The sequence below is a fragment of the Lepidochelys kempii genome, chromosome 7, assembly GCF_965140265.1.
Source record: "Lepidochelys kempii isolate rLepKem1 chromosome 7, rLepKem1.hap2, whole genome shotgun sequence".
Classification (NCBI taxonomy): domain Eukaryota; kingdom Metazoa; phylum Chordata; order Testudines; family Cheloniidae; genus Lepidochelys; species Lepidochelys kempii.
Window position 1 is genome coordinate 44,570,032 of NC_133262.1, and position 26,033 is coordinate 44,596,064.

The 26,033-nt window shown below is 41.2% G+C and overlaps 1 protein-coding gene across 4 annotated transcripts in view; it reads right to left on the bottom strand.

The window, feature by feature from the left end:
• The window catches only part of POC1A (POC1 centriolar protein A), a 109,466-nt gene extending 84,175 nt beyond the window's left edge, over positions 1-25,291 (bottom strand). Inside the window, exons 1-6 of one of the 4 annotated variants that reach the window (XR_012159880.1) lie at positions 25,112-25,291; positions 24,175-24,259; positions 21,263-21,434; positions 16,529-16,708; positions 8,785-8,892; positions 7,188-7,303 (exon numbers count right to left, since the gene is read on the bottom strand). Coding sequence is in view for 3 of the 4 variants with exons in the window: in XM_073352460.1 (XP_073208561.1) it covers positions 7,188-7,303; positions 8,785-8,892; positions 16,529-16,708; positions 21,263-21,434; positions 24,175-24,259; positions 25,112-25,129 (679 nt within the window). In the remaining variant the exon portion in view is untranslated. Of the gene's footprint in view, positions 1-7,187; positions 7,304-8,784; positions 8,893-16,528; positions 16,709-21,262; positions 21,435-24,174; positions 24,260-24,731; positions 24,878-25,111 lie in introns of those variants that run through there. The other 3 variants (XM_073352460.1, XM_073352462.1, XM_073352461.1) reach the window with 3 other exon arrangements.
• Between the last annotated feature and the right edge of the window lie 742 nt (positions 25,292-26,033).

Consider the following 26,033-nt stretch of genomic DNA (forward strand, 5'->3'; position numbering starts at 1 on the left):
AATGCAAATAGATGGAATCAGGTAGTATAGATACTGCTGAGCCAGTGTCCAACATTAGCTGAATAAAGTGATTTGCCTGAGGGTATGGCAGAAACATTTACCGTGCACTTTATTTGTTCTGGAATATGTACAGTAGTGATTTTGTCCATGCTCAGCACAGTAACATCTGGTATTGTAACTGCATGCACCTGTTGATTGAACTAGCTGCTGTGACATACTTTAGCAAAATGCCCAATCTTTTTGCAACGATTGCACTGAGCTACTTTTGCCGGATATCCTGTGTAGCTTGCAAGGTGTTGTGGGGATCCACAGCAAAAGCATGCTTTTACTGTATTTTGAATTTGCTGATTTGGTGGTTTTTCATTAGTTTTCCTCTTGTAATTGTTTGTCTGCAGCGATACTGAACTTTTCTGCAAAGGAGTCACAGCCTGGACTGTGCCTCCTGTATCCATGCTCATTATTTTGGCTTCAGCTGTAGCTGACTCAATCTGGGTAGCAATCGTTATTGCTTTTTCTAGTGTAAGTTGTAGTTCTAGAAGTTAACGTTCTTTTACAAGCAGCATGGTTGTTTTCTCAGTGAGCTGGTCTCTAATCATCTCATCTGCCATATTCCCAAAGTCACAAGTTACAATCAGACTCCCCAGGGAAGCAATATACTGCATTATAGTCTCCCTTGGTTTCTGCTCACGCTGGCGAAATCTGTAGCAATTCGCTACATTCACTTTTGGTACAAAAAAGTTCTTTAATGCAGTGAGTGCAGTCTCATATTTATTGTCTGCAAGGGGAAAAGTGTAAAATATACGCTGCCCTTCTGCTCCAAGGCAGTGGATTAGCAGAGCACGCTTTCTTACTTCAGAAATCTCTATAGCACTGATTGCAGGCAGATAAGTCTCAAACATATGGATCAAGGCAGTAAAAGCAACTGGATGCTCACCTGGGCTTTGTAGAAAGGGTGCAGATGGGTTCAGAGGCAGAAGATCCATCCTTGTCACCAAAATGTTGTAGTGGCCAGGCAAGGTACTAACAAACTTCAACAGGACTTTATTTTTTAAAATGGAAACCTCTTTTCCAAGCTGCTATTGCACCCTCAGTAGCTCTCCCTCAGCCCCTTCAACTCCTCCCCCCTCCTTCCAGTTTCCTGTCCTTTCCGACTCCCAACAACCAGTGCTCCCTATTCTTATAATTACAAGCAACATCTAAACACCACACCTCCACACTCAGATCTATTATCCCCCACTCCATATACCCATTCAGTTAATGGGCATACATGTATTTTATCAAAGGAATAAATTTCAGAACAGAATACTTTGACCAAGCCTGCACAGAGAAGTGACCAGAACGATGGTGGCCAAGAGTGGATCCTCTGAAGCCCAGGACAGGAAATGAACTACTTTCAACTTCAACAAAGAGCACGGGAACTTTCTAGGATGGAAGGAAGCCATACAAACCCCCCAGACAGGTCAAGGCCAAGCTTTGTAAGCAGCCACAGCTTTTGTGCCCAAGTACTTCTTGGCAGCCATAAGCTCAGAGAAAGTTCCATCTGTCCTCCTCTGCCATTAATTATTGCTATTTATTATCTGTACTACCTTAGTGACTAGGGACCAACTCATAGACCAGGGACACCACTGTTCTAGGCATTTACAAATACAGAACAAAAAGACGGATTGTAAGCCTCTTGAGGCAGGGACCAAGTAGAAAGTGAGACAACAGATAGATATAGACAGAGGGAGGAGTACAAAGAATGATGCAATACTGGTCAGCATGATAGGCAGTGGTCACAGCAAACTAGCAGCATAATCACTGTCAATTTTTTGTAGGCTTCACAGCAAAGGAGATTTAAAGGTGGATGATGAAGTAGCTTTGCAGATATTAATGGGGAACACCTCCCAAGCATATGAGGCAGCATGGGAGAAAGCACACCAGATGTTTGAGAAGTTAACGAGTAGTAGAGGTTGGCATCATGGGCCGTTAGGAGGCGATCATCAATAGCTCAACTGCTTCCCATTCCCCTCAAGAGATACTTCATACCACCACCTCCTCCTCCTCCCCCAACCCACTCACACTGAGTTTGACAGCAAGTGCTGTGATCCAACTCTATTTCATGCTGCAACCAACAATACCAATGAATGGTAGAGGCAACAGGGGAAAGAGGAAGCCGCTGCCACTGACTTGTCCATTTGCCATTCAAGGCTTAAAAGTGTGTATGACCAATATTAGAGAGACACAGTGTCTCTCCAATATCCTGGGACCAACATGGTTACAACTACACTGCATATGGCCAATATTAACAGCCAGTTATGATTAGCCTAGTACTAAGGTCATACGCACATCTCTTTTTGCAGATTTATCCACTAAAATTGAGTCACTGCAGTCTATAGGGTGAACTTAAGTATTGTGACCAAAATGTAAATCATGAACTGTGACAATGGTCAGCCCATTGAGTACCAGAGATTAGTTAATGCTATTTTTGCTGCCATTGACTAGAATATAAATTAAGATGGCCATAACACAACCTCAATAAAGGTGGTTTCCATTGTACATCTATTGTTCTGTATTTTTCATCTTTTTTTGTTCTTTATCAACAGTTCTAATAAAAAAAATATTCATCATGTTACAAAAAAAAAAAAAGTGTAGGGCTGTTCCAGTAGACTAATGTAAGCACAATGTGAACTGACAAATTTTGGGCACAGCAGAGTTGGCTCCTAAAATACTGTAATCTGGGATCACCTCTGATCTGATGGCTTACTCACAGATCAATGACTCTGGGCTGTAGGTTAAAAAAAAAAGAGAACTAATGGGTAAAACTGAAGGAAATCCAAAGGATTCTAAGCTACTGTTAGTAATACAACCTCTGTTCTCCCTTGCTGCAAATGATGCCTCCCCTTCTCCACCCCCATACCAAAAATTTTAACAAAAAACAAACATGGAAAACAAATATTTTGGCAATGCACAATGTGATCAGGATGATTGCCCAGGGTACTCAACTCCATGAAATCTGCATTGCACTTGTTTTTGTGACCTAAATGTACAATATATGATATAGTAATTTATTCCAAATGTAATAAGTATAAATGGAATAAATTACTATCAACATTTATTATTAATTTGTATTGCGGTACCACCTAGGAGCCCCAGCCACGGACCAGACTCCATTGTGCTAGATGCAAATAAACACAGAACAAAAAGTCGGTCCCTGCCTCCAAGTGGCTCGTATAGAATAATCTAGTCCCCTAAATTATTCTGTTACTAGCCAGAACCCCCAAAGACACTTCAGATGGCGGACATGGAAAATGTCTTTCATTAGGCTACCTCTAATTATTTATGCACTTGCTGTAACTAGACTGGTAAGAGATGTCACTATAACTTTATCCTGCTACCTGTAAGAGTAGTGCATCATGCCTAATACACAAAATGGCTTGACACTAATAAAATTTTATGTCTGAGTAAATTCAGACAGTCATTCTGAAGAGTCCACTATTTACTCCTCCTAGATAATGAGTAGTTGAAGGTTAAGTCATATCACTGGGATGCTAGTTTTCCTTATTTTGCAATATGGTATCAGATTTGCCCATGACAACAGGTCTTAACATATTAGTGAATTTCACACCAATAACATGGCTATACAGACTCTTTTTAGTTGATCTGCTGTACAGGAGTACTCCTATCAGTGTAGTGGATAAACAGTTCATTTGTCTGCTCATTAAGTATGTCCAGATTATTTATAAGTTAGTTTATTGAGAGACACTATACAAAAGCAGAAAGCAAATTGTAAAACCTTTGACTATCATTTACAAATGGTGCAGTTGGAACAAAGTCATGGCAACAACAACAACAAAAGATCAATTACAATTCTTTAATCAATCCAGTTTGACTCTTACAATGGATTCCCTTAAAATCATACAGAAACGTGTCAGTTTTTTAACATGATTATATATTGAAGGAAAAGATGCCCTCTAGTGGAATTGAGTGATTTCATGGTTATCTGTTCTTCTAAAAATATAATTTCATTTTCACATGTGCGATATCCATAACTTCTATCTAAATCAAATGAGTTAGGTATATAAATCCTCATGCAGGAAAGAGAGAGATACCCATTTGTATCTGCAAAGCAACTGGCATGAATTCACTGTGCTCATAACCATTGCAAGTTATTAATTTTAATTTATTATTTCAAACTGAAAGTTTGGTGCCTAATTAGGATTTATGCAATAGCTGGTTTTACAAGATTTCAATAACAAAAGTGTAACAATAAAATGCCACGCAGGAAAAAGATAGAGTTAAAAATCCAGAGACAAAAATAAACCTGGCAGTCAAATAGCAACTAAGCCACACTAGACCCAGACAATTTAATCTCTCTAAATCATAAGCAGGAAGAGATCACTGTAGAGCCAAATAATGGTGTGGCTGGAAACACATGCTGTTTATCCTGCCACTGCATAAAAGCTGATAAGCAGTTTCAGATTGCCCTTTACCCTAGTTTAAGGATTTAAAAAGTTCTGCCTGTTTTATAACAGCAGAGGTTTTATACCCATTTCTAAGTTTCACTAATACACACAGTTTGGAGTAAGCACTTCTCTCAATACACAGACAACTTTGCTAGTGGAGTTTTGGCCAACAGAAAGAATATACCCCCTTTACCTCAGACACTAATATTTGGTTTGTATTGAAATTCTTGGTTACAACTATAGTGTAACCAATAATATGGTGACACGCATCCACCATCCACAAGCATTCTGCACTGAGCCTCTTCTGGAAGGTCTTTGTTTTTCTTAACATAGGTTTATCAACATAAATGTTGATACATTGAAAAGGGCTCACAGAAGAGCCCAAGAACAATTAAGGATTGGAAAATATGCCTTATAGTGAAAGACTCAAGGAGATCTATCTGCTTAGCTTAAAGAAAAAGTTAGAGGGGACTTTATCACAGTTAATAAGTATCAACATGGGGAACAGAAATTTAATAATAGAGGGCTCTTCAATCTAACAAGCAAAGGTATAACGTGATCAAATGGCTGGAAGTTGAAGCTAGACAAATTCAGATTAGAAATAAGGTGCAATATTTTAACAGTGAGGGTAATTAATCATAGGCACAACTTACCAAAAGTTGTGGTGGATTCTCCATCACTAGACATTTTAAAAATCAAGATTGGATGTTTTCCTAAGAGATATGTGTGACGCTCTGTACCTCGGGGGAACACATTACACCCCCATGTTCATCTTTATAAAATGATTGTGTGGTATCCAATGCAAAGTTGGTCATGTTGGGTGTCTTCGGAAGGGTTCATGATACACTGAACATTGTTGTTATAGTGATGTTATAGTAAGGTTATAATTTCATGTATATAGTTATGAGGCTGAAAATGTATCGTCATGGCTTAAAGCAAGCCCAGGCAAAAACTCTCCAAGAACAGAGAGGCAGTTCACACTTCATCAGGGCATGTATGGGACAAACCCAGCCCAGCCTCACAGGAACAAAGGACACTGGCCTAGGCAACAACAAAAGAATCTGTCAGACTCTCGAGTGAGTCAGCTCCCTTCCTTTGGTCAGTTTGGAAATGCAATGAGGTCATGCTCACCTGACTCTGAAAGAGGGGTGGGGGCGCAAAGCCAAGAGGGAAGAAAGGACATAATAAAAGGGAGAGACATTTGCCATGCACTCTCTCTCTCTCCCACCTACATCTACAGGCACCACACCAACAGACTGAAGCGCTGATCAAAGGGGAGAGCCTGGCTGAAGAGCAACCAGCCAGCCTGTGGTAAGAAGCATCTAAGTTTGTAAGGACACTGAAAGTGTTAAGATCAGCTTAGAATGCGTTTTGCTTTTATTTCATTTGACCAAATCTGACTTGTTATGCTTTGACTTATAATCACTTAAAATCTATCTTTATAGTTAATACATCTGTTTATTCTACCTGAAGCAGTGCATTTGGTTTGAAGCGTGTCAGAGATTCCCCTTGGGATAACAAGCCTGGTACATATCAATTTCTTTGTTAAATTGACAAACTCATATAAGCTTTCAGCGTCTAGCAGGCATAACTAGACACTACAAGACGGCGGTTCCTAGGGTTGTGTTTGGGCCCGGAGGTATTGGCTAGTATCATTTGGTTGCACAATCCAAGGAGCAGCTTACATGCCAGAGGCTGTGCGTGAACAGCCCAGGAGTGGGGGTTCTCACAGCAGAGCAGTGTAAGGCTGGCTCCCAGAGTCAAGGATTTGAGTGACCTAGCAGATCACCGGTCCAGACAACACCAGAGAAGAATGTCAAAATATGCTCTAGTGCAAACTGGAATTAATTCAGGGAAGTCCTGTGTCCTATGGCCTGTGTTATACAGGGAGTCACACTAGATGATCACAGACCTTAAAAATCTATAAACAGTAAAAACAGCTCTATATATGCATGTTTACAGTTCTGAAGTTTGCAGACTGGTTCATTAAAACACTGCCTCTAAGAAGGATTATTTACTAAAATGTGGTTAAGCAGGGACATGGTCATTTGACAAATGAGTGCAGCAATCTCTGAAGGCTAACCCTAGGGACTATCTCATCACACTTAGAGTACCAGGAGATCATGTAGCTTTGAATTTCAGAAACCCTCAGAGAGAAAGGAGGGAAGGTAAGTTCCCTTTTTTTACAGTGCTGCTGTTCACTTGCTTCCTTATGGTACCAAAGGACTTTGATAGCCTCAGTGGCCTCTTCGCACACATCCCAATTTACTATTGAATGCGTTCCTCTCAAAACACTTATCTGTAACAAGAGTTTAAGCATATGCTTTTAGAGGTAGATGTGAAGGAGGAGCTGGCTACTGAGGAGAAGTGATAGGACAGCTCTGCTTTTTTGGCATTGCTACCGCTTTCCACACCTATCAGCCATATGTACACTCACTAATTATTAATAATATAGGGAGGCTAAAGAATGATTAGTTCCCCCAGTCTGACTTAAGTAAACAGATACACAAAGCTGAAAACATTGTTGGGTAGGGACATAGCACAGGCTATATAAAGCCTAGAGGTGCCAACAGTTTAATTTAGATCTGGCAAGATTTATTTTCAACTTGTAAAGTGAGCAAGAATGCATTGCAAGCAATTTTTTTCCCCCTTGGCCTACCCTCCTGGGGATCCAGTTATTAGGTTAAATACCACAGTGGAAAAAAACAAACAACAAAAAACTCTCCTAGGTCTGTAACTTACCTTGATAATGCTGGAGGAGTCTATTCATCCTAACATCCCACACCTTCACTGTGTTATCTGTACCAGCTGCAGCAATGCACGTACCACTGGGATGAAAATCCACATGATTCACAAACCTATAAAGAAAAACCCAACAGTTTAAACTTGAAGGGATCCCTTCCAAGAAGGAGTACTACAGTAGGTTAGTGTAATAATATGGGGACAGGAGGAACTCTGACTTGATGCTAAACACAGCTCAAGTCAACTAACATTTATCTTGTGCTTCTCTCACACCCCTAAGGCAGGATATGATATAGCACTATATTTTATACATTTGTATTAAAAAGAATTTGAGGACAATTACATGAGTTCCAGAAGCAAATCTTCTGGAATTTTGTAGATTTAAATGTCTTAACATTAATTTTCAAAAGTTAATATTTAATAGAAGTAATTATTTTTTACTAAGATCATAGGAGTTCTTTAATTGGTGCTTATGAGATACAACATGCAGCGATATCCTCTGAACACATTGTTATTTTAAAGGAAGTATAAAATAGATCCTTTGTAAGGTGCTTTGTAACTCTTGCTCTATTGATACAAGCAAGACATCAGATACAAGAAAACTGACTGTCCTATTAGCATCCTTACATTGCACCATATTAAGAATACCACCAGGCGCTTATATAGTGCTTTTCATCAAATTCTCAAATCTGTTGCGTGGAGGAACCGTGTGTACTAAAAAGGCTTATGAAAAATAACAATATTGTACCATGACATTAATGAGATCAGAATCAAAGGTCATGACATTAAATACAACCTTAATGACAAATTCAGACGTTATCTTGAAACAAGAGAATTGTATGACAGGGAAAACAAAAAAGGCAGTATGCAGTTACTGGTCTATTGAGGAGGTGTGTGTCAAATGATGCTATGGAATGGAAAACTAGAAATCATGGGTTCTAGTCTCAGTTCTATCATTGACTTGTTCTGTAACCTTGGAGAAGTCCCTTAATTTTGCGGTGGTTCAGTTTTAGCTGTAAAATAGGTATAACACTTCCCTACCTCACAGACATGTAGGAGGTTTGACTAATTTTATGAATGGTTTAGAGAGCTAGAATGAAAGGTACAGCACAAGTGCAAAGCATTATTACAAACACCTTTTAATTCTTGAACTTCATTAATTTAGAGCACAATAAAGTTTTGGCAAACCTAGTGAAGGGAAGTGAGATCTAAACCTCCTTAAGTTCCCTAGAACTAGAGATCAACATTGTGTGTTGAAGAGAAGAGACATGAAAAGTTTCATTTAATGCGGTTTTGTCCCCAGCATAAATGTGGCTAAAATGATTTCTAGAACTGTTCTCACACCTAGGCCACTAGATGGACGTTAAAATATATTTAGCTCCATTTACACTGACATCCATGTTACTTTCAAGCCCAGCTATAGGATATCTGGAAGGAATTGTTGGTGACTAAAGGTCATTTCTGTGTAGCTAGGATCTATGTGACTGTGCAGTCAGTCAGTTACGATTTAATCTCTTCCAAACAGTAAAAGCAGTGTGGAAGGCTCAGGTAAAACAGCCTTGTGTGTCTTGCCCCTGCGCATTCTACTGGTACTCACCCACCATGCTCACAAAAAGAATGTATACATTCTCTGCTGGTTTTATCCCATAGTTTGATAGTTTTATCATCGCTGGCAGAAGCTATTAGTCTTCCATCAGGAGAAAATCTAAAACAAAGATAGGAGTTATAACAAAGTTCAGAACTAATAAGGAGCTGGAGGGGATAGACAGTATGGGCTAGATCTGGATACCTTACTCATGGCAGGATGCATCTTAGGGTTTCTCTACACCAATATTTAGTTCACAGCATGCTGGGATGTAAATCTACACCGCACTAGCCTGCCATGCACTAAATGTCATTGTGTACCCTGCTGCCTTGTATTGTGGATCCTGCTGTTCTCTAGTGCACTTCGATCTACTCGCATTTCAAAGCAGGGTAGATCAAAGTGCACTAGGGAATGGTTAGTGTGTAGCAGCAGGGTCCACAGATACTTAGCATGTGATAGTTTACACCCCAGCTTGCCGCAAATTAAATGTTCATGTAGACAAGTATATACTCTTTGAGTAGTCCCACTGATGTCAGTATGACTACCTGAGGAGCAAGGGTAGCAGAATGCAGAGCTAAATCTGCAAAGCTAATTTCTATGAGAAAAGCAACCTAAAAGGACTGAAATGATTGAACAACAGGAAGATAGATTAAGAGACTATTCAGAAAAAATGGTTAAACTGATTTCAGATCATCTATCCCACTTGTTTTCATTTAAACCTGTTTCAAATGCTTCATTTCTAGGCCCTGCTTCAGACAATTTCTAGATTCACTACCAGTAGGAAAGGTAATTTATTTGTCTTCAAAATTCCTATATTTCTGGTTAAGACTATTAGTAGAAGTTCAAAATAGGCAACAGTAACTGTAGCATTAGAAACGCTGTTTGACAGTACCAGACTAGTGCAACCTTAAGCTGCCCTCTCCAACAACTTCACGCATGCAAGTCACACCACTGAGATCAACACACCTCACATGCATAAATATTTACATGATTAAGGCTTTAGGTTGCAATGAAAGAATTACAGTCATGTGTATAACATAATGGGGATAACACTATTTCGATATCGCATCATGTATATTCTCACACACACCCCAACACCAGAGTACGACAGCAATATTAGAGATTAATGTCACTATAACTCCCAGATGAAACAGCAGCCTTACTTTATGGACATTTTAGGGGTTCTTCATTTAATATATACTGCATCAAAATCAGTTAGAACTAAATGACAGCTGCTTTTTAAAAGCAGCATTCTTTCCCATTTAAGCTGATTCTTTCATTTTCTACAGTACTTTTGCTATTATTTGTAGTCATATGTGCTTTTCTGACTAAAACCACAAGTGATAATTGTTTATCAGACCATTACAAGCTTCCATATTGAATACCTAAAATAACAGCAAGTTTAGCACATCAAAATGCCAAAGTTTTATATATAGTTCTTCTCCAAGACCATCTTCATTCTTAAAGTACACTTTCCCTTTAAAAAAAAAAAAAAGATTTCTCCTAACGAGGCAGGGACAGGAGTGCAGATGATAATTTCTAATCAGAGGCCTGATCAGCCTAAAAGGTGATCAGATATATTTAGATAAGCGTTTTAATACTGCTTTCTGCTGTCGAAAGGAATCGCCATACTAGACAGGGTAAGAAGAAGTGAAACAGGGTTGAAATAACTAAACAGCTGGCTTCTCTTATGGACAGAAAAGACCATAAGAATGGCCATACTGGGTCAGACCAATGGTCCATCTAGCCCAACAGCCTGTCTTCCAACAGCAACCAGTGCCAGATGCTTCAGAGGGAATGAACAGAACAGGGCAATTTCTTGAGCGATCCCTGGATGGAGACCGAATTCTTTTTTGAATCCAGTTATACTTTTGGCCTTCACAGCATCCTCTGACAAATTCCACAGGTTGACTGTACAACTGTATGAAGAAGTACTTCCTTTTGTTTGTTTTCAACTTGCTGCCTAAACATTTCATTGACCCCTGGTTCTTCCATAATGTGAAGGAGTAAATAACACTTCCTTAATCACTTTCTCTACACCAGTCACAATTTTATAGACCTTTATCATAGCCTCTCTGAGGTCATCTCTTTTCCAAGCTGAAAAGTCCCACTCTTTTTAATCTCTCCTCATAGGAAAACTATTCCATACCCATAATCATTTTTGTTGCCCTTTTCTGTACCGTTTCCAATTCTAATATATTTTTTTTGAGATGGGAAAAGCAGAACTGCACACTAGGTGTGGGAGTACCATGGATTTATATAGGAACATTATGATATTTTCTGTCTTGTTATCTATCCCTTTCTTAATGGTCTCTGACATTGTTAGCCTTTTTGACTGTCACTGCCCATTGAGATGTTTTCAGAGAACTATCCACAATGACTCCAAGATATTTCTTGAGTGACAACACCCTGTGTAGAATCCATTAAGTCCATTAATGGCTATTAGCCAGTAAGGAATGGTGTCCCTAGCCTCTGTTTGTCAGAGGGTAGAGAAGGATGGCAGGAGAGATATCACTTGATCATTACTTGTTGGGTTCATTCCCTCTGGGGCACCTGGCATTGGCCACTGTTGGTAGACAGGATACTGAGCTGGATGGACCTTTGGTCTGACTCAGTATGGCCATTCTTATGTTCTTATCCGTTGTGACGTTACACTCCATATATTTATGGAAATATGCTTATGAGTGTGAATATAATGTAACTGGAATATGCTTTTTGCAAAAGGTCTCTTGTAAGGATCATTACAAACCTTATGATCTACTGTTTCATCCTATTTGTTTCCATGTATTATTTCTATGTCTGGAGTTAGGAGAATAAGGCCATGGCTACATTTGCACATGTAAAGCGCTGGGAGTCAAACCAGCCCTCAGAGACAGCAGCAGGGAAAGCGCTGCCATGCGTTTACACTGTCAGCAATAAGCACAGCGGCGTGGCCACATTAGCTCCTCTTGCAAAGCCAGAGAGAGCAGTGCATTGTGGTTGCTCTCCCAGCATGCAAGTGGCTACAGTTTGCTTTTCAAATAGGGGCAGGGGAGGGTTGAGTGTGACAGAGAGTATGTTATGTGTATGTGAGGGGAGAGTGTGTGTGTTTTGGGGGGCAGAGAGCATGTCAGCATGTTGTCTTGTAAGTTCAGACAGCAGCAAGGGGAAACCCTGGTCTCAAACCCCCCCCCCCCCGCCCTCACACACACGCACACCACATTCCACAGTAATGGTTTGCTTTGTTCCAGAGCAGATAAGCATGGCAGCTGTCAGAAGTGGAGCTTTGAAAGGGGATATCCCCATGCCTGCAGCCGAGTCCAAAACAATGCCAAGAGTGGCCACTTGACTTCAGGGGATTATGGGATGTTTTGGGAGGCCAATCACAGCGAAGTATTGCAACACATCATCCACACGGACACCCGAGCGTTTCAGCAAGGTCTATGCTTCTTGTGGAGGTGGATTACCAGGAGCACTCCAGCCGCAGAGTCCAGGCGCTCTAAGTGCCTTGCCAGTGTGGACACCTCAGGAGTTAGGGTGCCCGGGGCTGATTTAATGTGCTCTAACTTGCAAGTATAGCCAAGACCTAAGATATAAACTTGTATTACTGATATAAACATGTTAAGTGGAAGCCATTAAGGGTGCTTCAGAATCAATGAACTGTGAATGGGTTTGTTTACCTGCAACCCTTCCTGTATAAGTGTCTCCCAGCTACTAGGTAATGAAGAAGGAGGTCTTACAGTGACATGTGACCATGTCACCTGGTACTGGAATCCATCTGAAACTTGGTGCTTTTCCATTTAGAAGGAGGGGTGGGAACCCAGGGATACAAAAGATTCCCACCTTGTGCCAAAGATATAAAAGGGGGTGGAACAGAACAAAGGGGGCTGCCAGTCATGAGAAAACCCCTAGTTACCACCTGAACTGGAACTAACAAGAACAGTACCAGGGGAAAGGATTAGCCCCAGACTAAAGAGTCTAGTCTATGAAAACAGTTTACTGGAACATCGGAAGGTGAGATTTACTTGTATTCAGTTTCTTAACTGCATTAGGCTTAGACTTGCGTGTTTTGGTTCATTGTGCTTAGTAACTTACTTTGTTCTGCCTGTTATTACTTGAAACCACTTGAATCCTACTTTTTATACTCAATCATCACTTTTGTTTATTAACAAACTCAGAGTAAATGATTAATACCTGGGGGAGCAAACAGCTGTGCATCTCTCTCTATCAGTGTTATAGAGGGTGGACAATTTATGAGTTTACCCTCTATAAGCTTTATACAGGGTAAAACGGATTTATTTGGGGTTTGGATCCTATTGGGAGCTGGATGTCTGGGTGCTGGAGACAGGAGTACTTGCTGAGCCGTTTTCAGTTAAGCCTGCAGCTTTGGGGGCATAGTTCAGACCCTGGGTCCGTGGTGCAGCAGGCTAGCATGTCTGGCTCAACAAGACAGGGTTCTAGAGTCCCAAGCCATCAGAGAAAACGGGCTCAGAGGTAGTTTCAGCACAGAAGGTGACAGTCCTAAGGGGGTCTCTATGACAGAACCCATCACACCCATCGTTTTGTATGTATAGTTCAGATTGTGTTATCCAGTGTGCATTACTTTGAATTGATCAACAGTGAATTTTATCTGCTATTTTATTGCCCAATGACACAGTTTTTTAAGATCCTTCTGTAACTCTTCACAGTCTGCTTTAGACTTAGTTATCTTGAGTAATTTTGTATAGTCTGCAAACATTGCCACCTCACTGTTAACCCCTTTTTCCAGATCATTTATGAATGTGTTGAACAGCACTGGTCCCAGTACAGATTCTTGGGGGACCTGGCCATTTACCTCTCTCCATTCTGAAAAGAGGCTGTTTATTCCTACCCTCTCTTTCCTATCTTTTAACCAGTTACTGATCCATGAGAGGACCTTCCCTCTTATCCCATGATTGCTTACTTTGCTTAAGAGCCTTTGGTGAGAGACCTTGTCAAAGGGTTTCTGAAAGTCCAAGTACACTATATCCCCTGGAGCACCCTTGTCCACATGGTTGTTGATTCCCTCAAAGAATTTTAATAGACTGTTGAGGCATGATTTCCCTTTACAAAAGCCATGTCGACTCTTCCCCACTAATTTGTATTCATCTATGTGTCTGATCATTCTGTTCTTTCCTATAATTTCAAACAATTTTCCTGCTACTGAAGTTAGGTTTACCAGCCTGTAATTGCCAGGATTGCCTCTGGAGCCTTTTTAAAACATGGGTGTTACATTAGCTATCCTCCAGTCAACTGTACCAAGGCCAATTTAAGGGATAAGCTACATACCACAGTTAACAGTTCTGCAATATCATACTTGAGCTCCTTCAGAACTCTTGGGTGAATATCATGTGTTCCTGGTGACTTATTACTGTTTAATTTATCAAGTTGTTCCAAAACCTCTTCTACTGACACCTTAGTCAGACACAGTTCCTCTAACGTGACACCTAAAAAGAATGTCTCCGGTGTGACAATCTCTCTCACATCTCCTGCAGTGAAGACTGATGCAAATAATTCATTTTGCTTCTCCACCATAGCCTTGTCTTCCTAGAATTCTCCTTTAGCACCTCCATCATCCAGTTGCTCCACTGATTGTTCAGTGGGCTTTGTCCTACTTCTGATGTACTTAAATTTAGCTGTTACTTTTTGTGTTTTTGCTAGCTGCTCTTTAAATTCTTTTTTGGCCGGCCTAATTATATTTGACTTCCCAGAGTTTATGCTCCTTTCTATTTTCCTCAGTGGGATTTGACTTCCAATTTTTAAAGAATGCCTTTTTGCCTCGAACCACCTCTTTCACTCGGTTGTTTAGCCATGGTGGCATTTTTTTGGTCTTCAAAAAAATAAAAAAAATAAAAAAACCCACCACAACCACACCCAGTAAGAGGGTACACATAGTTTGAGCCTATATTATGGTGTTTTTAACATTTCCATGCAGTTGGCATGCATTCACTCTTGTGACTGTCCCTTTTAATTTCCTCATTTTTTTTGTAATTCCCTTTTTCAAGTTAAATCAGGGGTTCTCAAACAGGGAGTCATAAGGTATTTAAATGGGGGGAGGGGGTCGCGAGCTGTCGGTCACCACCGCCAAACCCTGCTTGATTCTCCAGCATTTATAATTGTGTTAAATATTAAAAAAATTGTGTTTTTAAATTTAGAAGGGGGCGGGGGTCACACTCAGAGGCTTGCTGTGTGAAAGGGGTCACTAGTGCAAAAGTTTGAGAACCACTGAGTTAAATGCTACTGTGGTCAGTTTTACTGGCATTTCCCCCCACCCAGTATGTTAAATTTAATCACATTATGATCACTATTACTGAGTGGTTCAGCTATGTTCACCTCTACAACCAGATCCTGCACACCATTTAGGACTAAATCAAAAATTGCCTCTCCCTTTGTGGGTTCCACGACTAGCTGCTCCAAGAAGTAATCATTAATGGTATCTAGAAACATTTACCTCTGCATCCCATCCTGAGAACACATACCCAGTCAACATGACGATAGATGAAAAATCCTGCATTATTACTGGGTTTTCTGTTTTTTGTAGCCTCTCTAATCTCCCTGAGCATTTCACAATCACCCTTACCATCTTGGTCAGGTTGTCAGCAGTATATTCCTACTGCTATAGGGATTATTATTCCTTATGATTATTATTCAAGCATAGAATTTCCATCCATAGAAATTCTTTTATACTCTTTGATTCATTTAAGATAGTTACTATAATTGACTCTATGCTTTTATTCCCCCACATATACTGCCACTCCCACACCAGTAAGACCTACTTTGTCATTCCTATATTTTCTGTACAGTGGTTTTACCATGTCCTACGGTTGAACAATGGCAATAATCAATATCCTCATTTAAAACCAGGCACTCAAGTTTAACCATCTCCCTATTTAGACCTCTTGTATTTGTATACAAGCACTTATAAAGTTTGTCAATATTTAGTTATGTCTTTGTTTGACTTTCTCTTCAGTTCCTACCTACTTCATCAAATTCTATCATCTCCTCTTTATTAGACTATATAGCATCCACTTTAATAAATCCTCCCCTCAGGGATGTGTCTGTCCGAACTGTGTGCACCTTCATACCTGTTGGCTTTCCCCCAGCCCTAGTTTAAAAACTCCATTACAAGCTTTTTAATTTTACATGCCAGCAATCTCATTCCATATTAGTTTAGGTGGAGCCAGTCCTTCCTGTACAGGCTCCCTCCTTTCCCAAAAGGTTCTCCGGTTTCTAATAAACCTAAATCCCTCCTCCCGACACCATAGTCTCCTTGAGACCCTGCTGTTTGACTATCAAACTGGCACTACACATAGAACTGGAAGCATTTCAGAGAATGCTATCATGGAGGACTTTTAAAAAAAATATATATATATATCTTACCTACTGCCCTAAATTCGGCCTCCAGGACCTTTCTCCTATCTTTCCCCTATGTCATGTACCACTTGTTCCTCCCCAGCACTGCATACAAGTCTATCTAGGTATCTCAAGAGGTCTGCATCCTTTGCACCCAGCAGGCAACTCTCCATGCAGTTCTCCCAGTCATCACAAATCCAACTGCTAAAGAAAAAAACTGAGATGTTACATTTACCTGGGGGTTGGGCAACAGGATATATGGATGTCTATACCTGTTCAAAATTACTTCAGCTCAGGACTGATTTGAAGCATAAGGCAATGTTGTTACACCAAAGCCGCATGTTGAATGCACTCTTTGTTTTAAGACATACATGACCACCGCTTTTTGCCAGCGGGTCGTACTTACTTGGCACAGCGAACCCAGTTTATGTGCTGGCTCAAGGAAAAGAGAAATTTCTGTCTGTGAACTGTCCATACTTTGACTGTTTTGTCATCAGAAGCTGTAACCAAGGATTGTCCATCACTGGAGAACTGAACGCTTCTTACAGTTGCCGTATGAGCCTTGAACACAGTAGATTCTCCTTTGCTAGGTAGAAAAAGGAGTGTATTATTTTTAAGTTGCACGAGAGCCTAAAACAGTATGTTCTAAACAGCCTGAAGCTTGTGTACAGTAAACAGTGTTTCTAACCACTATTTCTATAGGCACCATATACATTTATGTTAGGAGGAAATTGTTGACCTATCCTGAGCAGACAAGTGTTTAGGAACTATACAAAATATAGCACTAAAAGAAACTGCTCTGTTTGATTTTAGTTACTGAAGCCCATCCTAACTTGAGACAATTTACATTTGTGTTGTCTATACAGAGGTAAGAAAAAGGACATGTTTTAAAATTAGCGTGCATCAAATATTCTGCTTCAGATACACTTCCATTTGGTAGCAATGGAATGTCTAATACGGAGCACAAAATAACATTACAGCAAATACTTTTCCTATACAGCATCTTCTAAGAAATACACGATAGCTACTTTTAATCAGAAATACGAGAAGTGTGACAAAGTGAGATCAATTTAAAAACACAAACAAGCTACAGAATTTAATATTAAGTATCATTAGTTCTTCTTCTTGCCAACATTTTCAAAGTAGTGCAGAAGGTATTTTTCTGGCAAACAAATACAAGATTGCAGTACAAAATTCTGAGAATGTCAAGATTCAATAGGTGGATGGGGAGACTATCAGCCCTGAACCACTCACTCCCTAGAGTAGGGTGGGCTAGCAATACCACAATGCTGAATGATCTAAAAGTTCAAGCCAAGAGCTGAATGAGAGAAGTAGTGGGGTTCTCATTAAAGCTGATATTTAATGCTTGCTTGATAAAAAGGTATGGTCTCCAGACAGCCACAATCATCATTGTAAACTCTCATTATAAGGGTAGAAAAAGTTTGTCATTGAGTTTAAATTCTTTTACTAGTTTATTTTCAAAACCCCTGGATTAGAGGACAGGATAAGTGGGATCAAGGAAGATCTGAAGAGGAAGGGGGAGGAATGAATGAATCTCAAAATGGATAAAATCCATGTTTTTAGAGCAAGACATGCAAATGTTAATTTGGTACTGAAAATTTCTGAACTACCTACCTTCATTTTTAATGAAGTCAAGACCTTCTCACACAGTATAACGCTAACAGCAATGCTACTGACCTTCATGTTTTGTTAAGTTACTCAAGACTACCCTTATTGCTTTTTTAAGTTCTGCCCTCAGTAAAGAGATTGCAGTGCATTTATTTTACTACATTTAATCAAGCTGTGAATTTAACACACTAAAGAGGCATCTGACAATCTTGATATTTTCCTTGAGTATAGTTATAGAAGTTCAGTGACTGATAATTCTAAACATACACACACAAATGAATACTCAAAAAAGTTACCACATGACCTGCCTCAAGACGGGCACAGGTAGAATAATTCCCTTTCCATTCTAGCTTACTTCTGAGATGGCAACCATACATACAGCTTCAATCACTGAACTGATATCTTCAAGGCACTGAGATATCATTTAGCACAATTCATTCAACTTCAGCCTTCCCAGAAGATCCAGTCTTTCCACACAATTTACACATTCACTTCCAAGAACTCCAATAAAGGAGGCTTTTTTTGTTGAATTTATTTTCAGGATTACATATATTGGCAGCCAGGCTCTGGATGCAGAAGAAGAAACTGTCACTCCCTTTTTTCTGTCTAGATGGATGAACAGTGAGGTTAAATTTTAATCAGGTATAATTTATCTAGTGTCTTTAAATAATACACATGTTTTTATATACAAGTGTGTTATATTTCTTCCAGGAAAGTTCTATTAAACAGAAGTGAACTATAACTGAAATTGCAATCTGCACATTTTCATACTGCTTCAATGTAAGTGTAGCTTAACTTTGATCCATTTTACAGCGAAATTGGATCAATTGTACAGTCATGCTGTCATTATGAAGGTACGACACCTCCATATTAAAGGACAAATTGAGATTTGCACTACAAATCACAGATTAAACTTTTATTTACGAATAATAGTGTATCTTCCCTAAATGTATTACTTTCTCTGAGTACAGAACAAAAATGTAAAGAATTTACAAGAGAGCCTATTAGCTTATGAATAAGTTTTTAAAAATGGGTCTTGAGAAGGGAAGGAGGGGCAAGTCTAATCTTTTTTTGTTTTTATTTCTCTAGCAAATAGAGTCTGGATTTTTTAAATCTGACTAACTTCTAGATTGTAGCAAGAACTAGGGCACAGGCTAATTTAGGCTTACTGTGTTAATAAACAAAAATACATACAATTACTCATAGCCATAAAACATTCCAACAAAAACAGAAATGATTAATTTTAGAATGTCTTCCCTGCCTCCTGGGCTGCTGTGTTTAGTTTCAATTGCTAAAGAATACAAACCCAACACCAGTAAGAGAGACCCACCGCAAGTCTGCTTCCCTCTCAGGGCCCAGACTCACGATTTCTTTGTAAGCGACAAAGAGTCCTGTGGCACCTTATAGACTAACAGACATATTGGAGCATAAGCTTTCGGGGGGTGAATACCCACTTCATCAGATGCAAGTAGTAGAAATTTCCAGAGGCAGGTATAAATATGCAAGCAAGAATCAGGCTAGGGATAACGAGGTTAGTTCAATCAGGGAGGATGAGGCCCTCTTCTAGCAGTTGAGGTGTGAACATCAAGGGAGGAGAACCTGCTTTTGTAGCTGGCTAGCCATTCACAGTCTTTGTTTAATCCTGAGCTGATAGTGTCAAGTTTGCAAATGAACTGAAGCTCAGCAGTTTCTCTTTGAAGTCTGGTCCTGAAGTGTTTTAAAGGTAGCCATCCTGCAGCAAAATCTGCTAGTGTGTGTCCAGGGAGGTCGAAGTGTTCTCCTTCAGGTTTTTGAATATTGCCATTCCTAATATCTGATTTGTGTCCATTTATTCTTTTACGTAAGGACTGTCCAGTCTGGCCAATGTACATAGCAGAAGGGCACTGCTGGCACATGGTGGCGTATATCACATTGGTGGACGTGCAGGTGAACGAACCTGTGATGGTGTGGCTGATCTGGTTAGGTCCTGTGATGGTGTCGCTGGTGTAGATATGTGGGCAGAGTTGGTATTGAGGTTTGTTGCAGGATTGGTTCCTGAGTTAGAGTTACTATGATGCAGTGTGTAGTTGCTGGTGAGAATATGCTTCAGGTTGGCGGGTTGTCTGTGGGCAAGTACTGGCCTGCCTCCCAAGGCCTGTGAAAGTGAGGGATCGTTGTCCAGGATGGGCTGTAGATCACTGATGATGCGTTGGAGAGGTTTTAGCTGAGGACTTTATGTGATGGCCATAGGAGTTCTGTTGGTTTCTCTCTTGGTCTTGTCTTGCAGGAGGCGGCTTCTGGGTACACGTCTGGCTCTGTTTCCTTATTTCCACCCTGTGGGTATTGTAGTTTTGAGAATGCTTGGTGAAAACCCACCAACCCTTTGCCGCTTTTACAGATCCAGACTAACACGGCTACCCCTCTGATATTTCTTTATGGTCTTTAATAGTAGTACTTCCCAGAAAGCCACCCTTCCCCTTCATGTGGTAACCAGCACGAGGATTCCAGCCCAGAGAGATGGGGAAGATCACTTCCTCAGTTTAGTGCAAGAGTCTGGCAAGAGGAAGGAGACACTCTCAGCTCCATACAGAGGTCCAACAGATGTTACTTCTAGAAAAAGTAAAGTTGCAGACAGAAGTGTGATACGAGTCCATATTGCACGCAGGCCTTTGCCACTTATGGTGTATTTCCGTTGGATGCGTAGTAGATGGGCCTGCTCTAGGCTAACTAACATACTTCAATCATTTTAAAACAGCAGCACAGAGAGACTGGATGGTTTGGGAATGGCAAAAATAATGGTTTGCAGCTGCCAGACAAGGATCTCAAAGCACATTACAAACATCAAACTAAGTCTTCCAATCTCCCAGTTAGATAGGGCACCATCACAATTTTAGAAATGATGAAAACTGAGGCACAGAAAGGGCAAGGTCCCATGCAAGTCCATGACAGCATCAAAAATTCAGGTCTCCCGACTTCCAGGCCTGTGCTTTAGCCATATACCATCATTATGCTATTAATGGCACAGGGAGTTATTAACCTTTAGGTCAACAATTAAAATTTAAAACCAGATGTCATGAAAAGTCACCCATTGTTTGGTGGACTACAACAAGCAAGTCAGAAATCCAACTCCTAGAACAGATGCCTACATCACAAAAACTGAGCTCTGTATGTGTTACTGCCAGAGCAAAGCTAAGGACTAATGAGCCATGGAACATGAACTGGGATGGACACTAGTAGGTAACTATTTAAGTACAGTAGTAGAGCTGTGTCAGGAAGTTTACACTGATACGGTCTATGCTATACCTGTTCTGTAGACAGAGGATTTCAGCCTCTAGGGCTAACAAGCTGGCATATTCTTCAGGATTAAATTCACCTTTATAGAAGAGTCCTATGCAGGATAGCGGTTGCATCACCTAATATATTTTCCTTTAGCAAATAATAGATTCCCAAACCTCACAGTGGAGCACTCCTGCTAGTGGAAATCACACACTACAACTTAATATAAAAGAGTTAGGAAGCAGGATATACTTACACATTTGGAACCCATAAACGGACAGTTTTGTCTCTGGAGCCTGAGGCCACCAGATGGCCAGAAGGTGAAAACTGAACACACATCACTGCATCTTTGTGACCCACAAAGCGATAGGCTCTCATTTGCGGTCTCATACTCCAGATCATCAAGCACGAATCCATAGAGCCACTTGCTAAATTTAAGGGGAAAAAGTCTCATTTAATATCTTCTCTGAGTACACTGGAACAATCACACACACTGAAGGGATCAGCACAGATTTCAGCCCTTTCAAACAATGGTTCTCTCCATTGAATTAAGACCTTTGTTAACCCTGGGGCATCACTACATATTCTATATTTCATTAGCAATTCAAACCAACCATTCAGAATCATCACTTATTAATTGAAAGTAGGCATGGCAACCCAAGCTAAGAGTTAGTTCATGTAATTCTGTTATTGCCGTAGACAATATAAAAACAAAACAAAAAAAGTACAAACATTGTAAGAGATATTCCAATAAAAGGCAATACACAAATGTGCAGAGGCTCTAAGATTTGAGACTCAGTCTCTCTTCATCAAAAGATTTTTTTCTGTTGGAGAGCAAACAGCAGTCACAACTTTGCTTGGTTAATTATCCAAATGCAGATACAAAAGCAGACAAGTCCAGCAAGTCAGCAACAAAGAAATAAACACTTGTGACAGTGCTTTGTGCCCCAGGACACTGGTTTTTCTATGGTTACACAGTTACCTACATATCCTTCTGAGGCACTGCTTCAGATGAAGGTTCCCAGCCTTCTCTGTGCCACTGACCCTGATGAAAGTAGAGCTACCCAGTTTCACCTACAGCCTGCCACATTTTATATGTCCGTAGTGCAGTGGACACTTACTGTGATGTATAATTGCACAGATTCAATGGCAACTTAGAGAAAAATATTAGACAGCAAACCTCTAAAATGGTGACAATTAAAATACCTCTTCAAATTAATCCTACATTTAAAGTATAGAAACTTTGTGGGGAAGGGGCTGATTTTTTGATGGGGGTTTTCAAAGCAAAAAAACAGACAACTATGTGGTATAAAAATCTTAGCCTGCCAACAGATAAAAGCATCATCTTTATCTCCCTGTCAGAGCACCAAGTGGGACATATCTCCAGTGAACGTAAAACATGCCTAGAAAAAAACAGATTAGTTTTTGATACTAGATTTAGATGCTACAGTATCATAATCACAAGGAGATTTTAGTTTGTTTCAGTTGTGGCAAAATACCAAATAGCTTTTGCTGGAAACATCTTTTTATTTCGCAGTCATTTCAATACAAAAAAGAATGCCTCTCTCCTTTCTTGGAAAAGATTCAGGATTAACAGACCCATTTCAGACAGGATGTTCCATTATTCATGTTCCTTTAAAGGAACAAATTCATACATTTCCATTCCTGTGGCTTTTTGCCAGCAATACCTTTCCCTACAAACATTAAGATTAAAATGAAAAAGGTAGCTAAAAATATGTGGACTGAGGACAGGGCTCAGCCTCTATAGAGATAGTAATTCTATTCCTAAGTATGCTACTGATTCAATGTGTGATGAAGTTACATAACTGCAGTACCACAATTTCCATATCTATAAAATGGGGAAAATAGCACTTGGCCATCTCTGTAAAGCACTTTGAGATATAAGCAGTATTTTGCAGTTTATTATTGGCAAGTCATTAACAGCATTGGGTAGGGTAAACAACCCAGTAAAATGGCATCAAATGAAAGCTCACTTCTTCAGCTTAAAAAATATGAAGAATCGAATATAAAGAATGGAAAGCGTACAGGCTGCTTGAATATAGAGTAGCTGACTCAATATACCTCACTCAAATATTTTGAGTCTTCCTGCCTGCATTTTCATTCATAGAAGTGCTGTACTCACAGCACTTGCTATGTAGGATTGTAGCACTGCTCTTGATCTGCAGCTGCTGGCCTGAACCTAAAAAGAAGAAAGAGCAAGGGAAGGGAGACAGGAAACAAAACAAGAATAAAGGAGCCACTGAGAAACAAAAGGGAAACAGGGTAGGAGGAATTGGTAATCTAAGAGAATATGCTCTTTGATAACCCTTTGCTCTGAAAATTAGGGACTATGTGGGTTACCAGGATCCTGATAAGGGATACTGAAATAGGCTTTCTGACAGCCTATTGGACTACTGAATTTCAAGGTGCTTAGCCCTGCTCTGTCTGTGTGTGTGTCTACTGGGCACCTTTGCCATATCATTTCTTTGTTCACCACCTCCGCAACAGACATAGCAATTCTCTCCTGCACTAAAAAGCACAGTGGGCTTCAATGTACGTAGTAGGCCAGTTAACATCAGTCAATTTCTATTTGGTTCTCAGGAAAGACAACTGGATCATAGCATATCAGGATCGGAAGGGACCTCAGGAGGTCATCTAGTCCAACCCCCTGCTCAAAGCAGGACCAATCCCCAATTTCTGCCCCAGATCCCCTAAATGGCCCCCTCAAGGACTGAACTCACAACCCGGAGTTTAGCAGGCCAATGCTCAAACCACTGAGCTATCCCTCCTCCCAATGCATCATAATAATGGACTGTGGATTGAAAACAAGCCTTGGTTTAAGCCACACCAAGTAAAAGTGAAGTTTTTACCAAAAAGTGGTTTCAGAGTAAAATGAGGCACACAAATATGCAAGAGACAGTGTAACACTCAATGCTCCTTGCAACTTTGTCAGGATAAATATGCATGCGCACACACACTTAAAAATGCCATTTCTAGAAGTTAAGCAAAAATGTGGGCCTTTCAGCCTTGAAAATAACTCTTCAGTGATCTACAAGTGACTATTTCTGAGCCTATTTTGTAACTCAGCTGCTCCTTTAATTACACTGAAAAAAGAAGAGACTTGTCAGGTGCAGCGTCAGGCCCTTAAAGCATAAAAAGATAATTTACCCAATTGCTTCTTATTGAGACTGAAATCCACACTAGTGATGGCATCTCGATGGCCTTTAAAGTGTTTCTCCAGAGACGGATCCTCCTGAAAGACAATAAAATTGAAAGAACGTAGGCTAATGTTAATAGTGACCTTTCCACACACCAAAAAAAAAAAAAAAAAATTTTTACATATTTTTATGACAAGGTTTAGCAATTTCCCCACCCCAAAATATTCGAGGCCAGATTTCCAAAAGAATAGTAGCCCAGCACTGGGTGATAAAAAAGAGTATATGTGCAACTAGTCGTATAATTATGCATATAATTACACAAACAATGTATGCAGCTATTCAGTTGCACATCGAAGGGCGGGGGCGTGGGAGGAGAGACACAGAGAGAGAGAGGAGAGAAGTCAAGCAGAAATAGCAGCAGGGTGGTTAAACATCACCCTCTCACGTCATCTGTGCGCTTCACGAGATTTGTGAGACACCAGACACTGGCGGCCAACTACCAAAGTGTATTTTTTTTTTTTTTAGCCCACTGGGCTACAACGCAGTAAACCTAGTTGCCAAAGGCACCTTCAACAAGCGGGGATGATTTCAGCAAGCAACCCCTAAAGAGCGTCGTTTTTAAAACGCCAGCGGGGACGTCCCCACGGACCCAGTGACGGCGAGGCCGCCCTCCCCGCCCCGAAACCGGTCGGTCCCTCGCTCGGACAGGCAAGGGGCAGCGCCCCGGCCAAACCGACTGGGGGCTGCGTCAGGCCCAGGCCACAGAGCAAAACTCACAGGCCCCGCCCAGGCCGGGCCCCCGTGTCGCCCCCGAAGCACCCGGCAAAGCCGCCGCGAGCGGGGCAAAGGCGGAGCAGCGGGACAGGCTGGCTCTGCGGCTGCCGAGGGCTGTTTGAACCATTCACAGGGCTCCAACAACCCTCCCCAAGCGCTGCCCCGGCCCCTACCAGGCAGGCGGCGGCCATGGCGTGCGGCGGGAGCTGCCGGGCCTGTCGCTCTGGCCGCGGCGCCGGTTCAGTTTCCGCGCCTCTCCGGCCGCCCTAGTAACGGCGTCAGGCCCTTAAAGGGGAGGCCGGGCCGGGCTTCGCCTCCGACGGGAAAAGAGGCCCAGGACTCGCTCGGCGTCATGCGGGGGCGGAGCCAGGGGACGGGGGACATGGGCGCGCGCGCCCGCGATGCCCGGCCTCTGGGTGCGCGCACACCTGTTCTTACAGACTCCGTTCCTTCTGCTGTGCACACTTCTGCTTTCTCACCCACCTACTGTTCACCTGGGTACACTCAGTCATACACACACACTGCACCTGTGCACACATGCAATTCACACATTCCTCCGCAGGGCATTCTGGGCCAAAAAAAAAAAATTCTGCACCAACAACTTAAAAATTCTATGCACAATCCTTTAAAATTCGGCAAGTTTTATTTGCCAATAAATAAATGCAGAGGCTCCTGCATGGCAGTGGGGAGCACAGGCCACTGGCTGCAGGAAGGTGGGAGCTCACCCTGCAGCATCCCCACCCTGGGGACATGGACTCACTGGTGAGGCTGCACCCGACCCTGACACAGCATAAGGCCTGGCCCTGCCCATCTGTGCCAGGAGCACCAGGTGTAGGGCAGGCAGGCTTAACCAGGCAGGATCCAAATGTGGAAGGGCTCAGTGTGGGGGGGATCCAGGTGTGGGGTGAGAGGGTGACCAGATGAAACAGACAAAATATCGGGAGACATGGGGGAAGCAATAAAAAAAAGCAGCTGGAGCGACCAAAGCTGCACTATCGGGACAAATGGCGTCCTGACCGTGCATTGGTCGGGACATGGGACAAAGAACTAAAAATTAGAATAGACATCTGGTCACCCTAGAGGATTCTGTGTGGA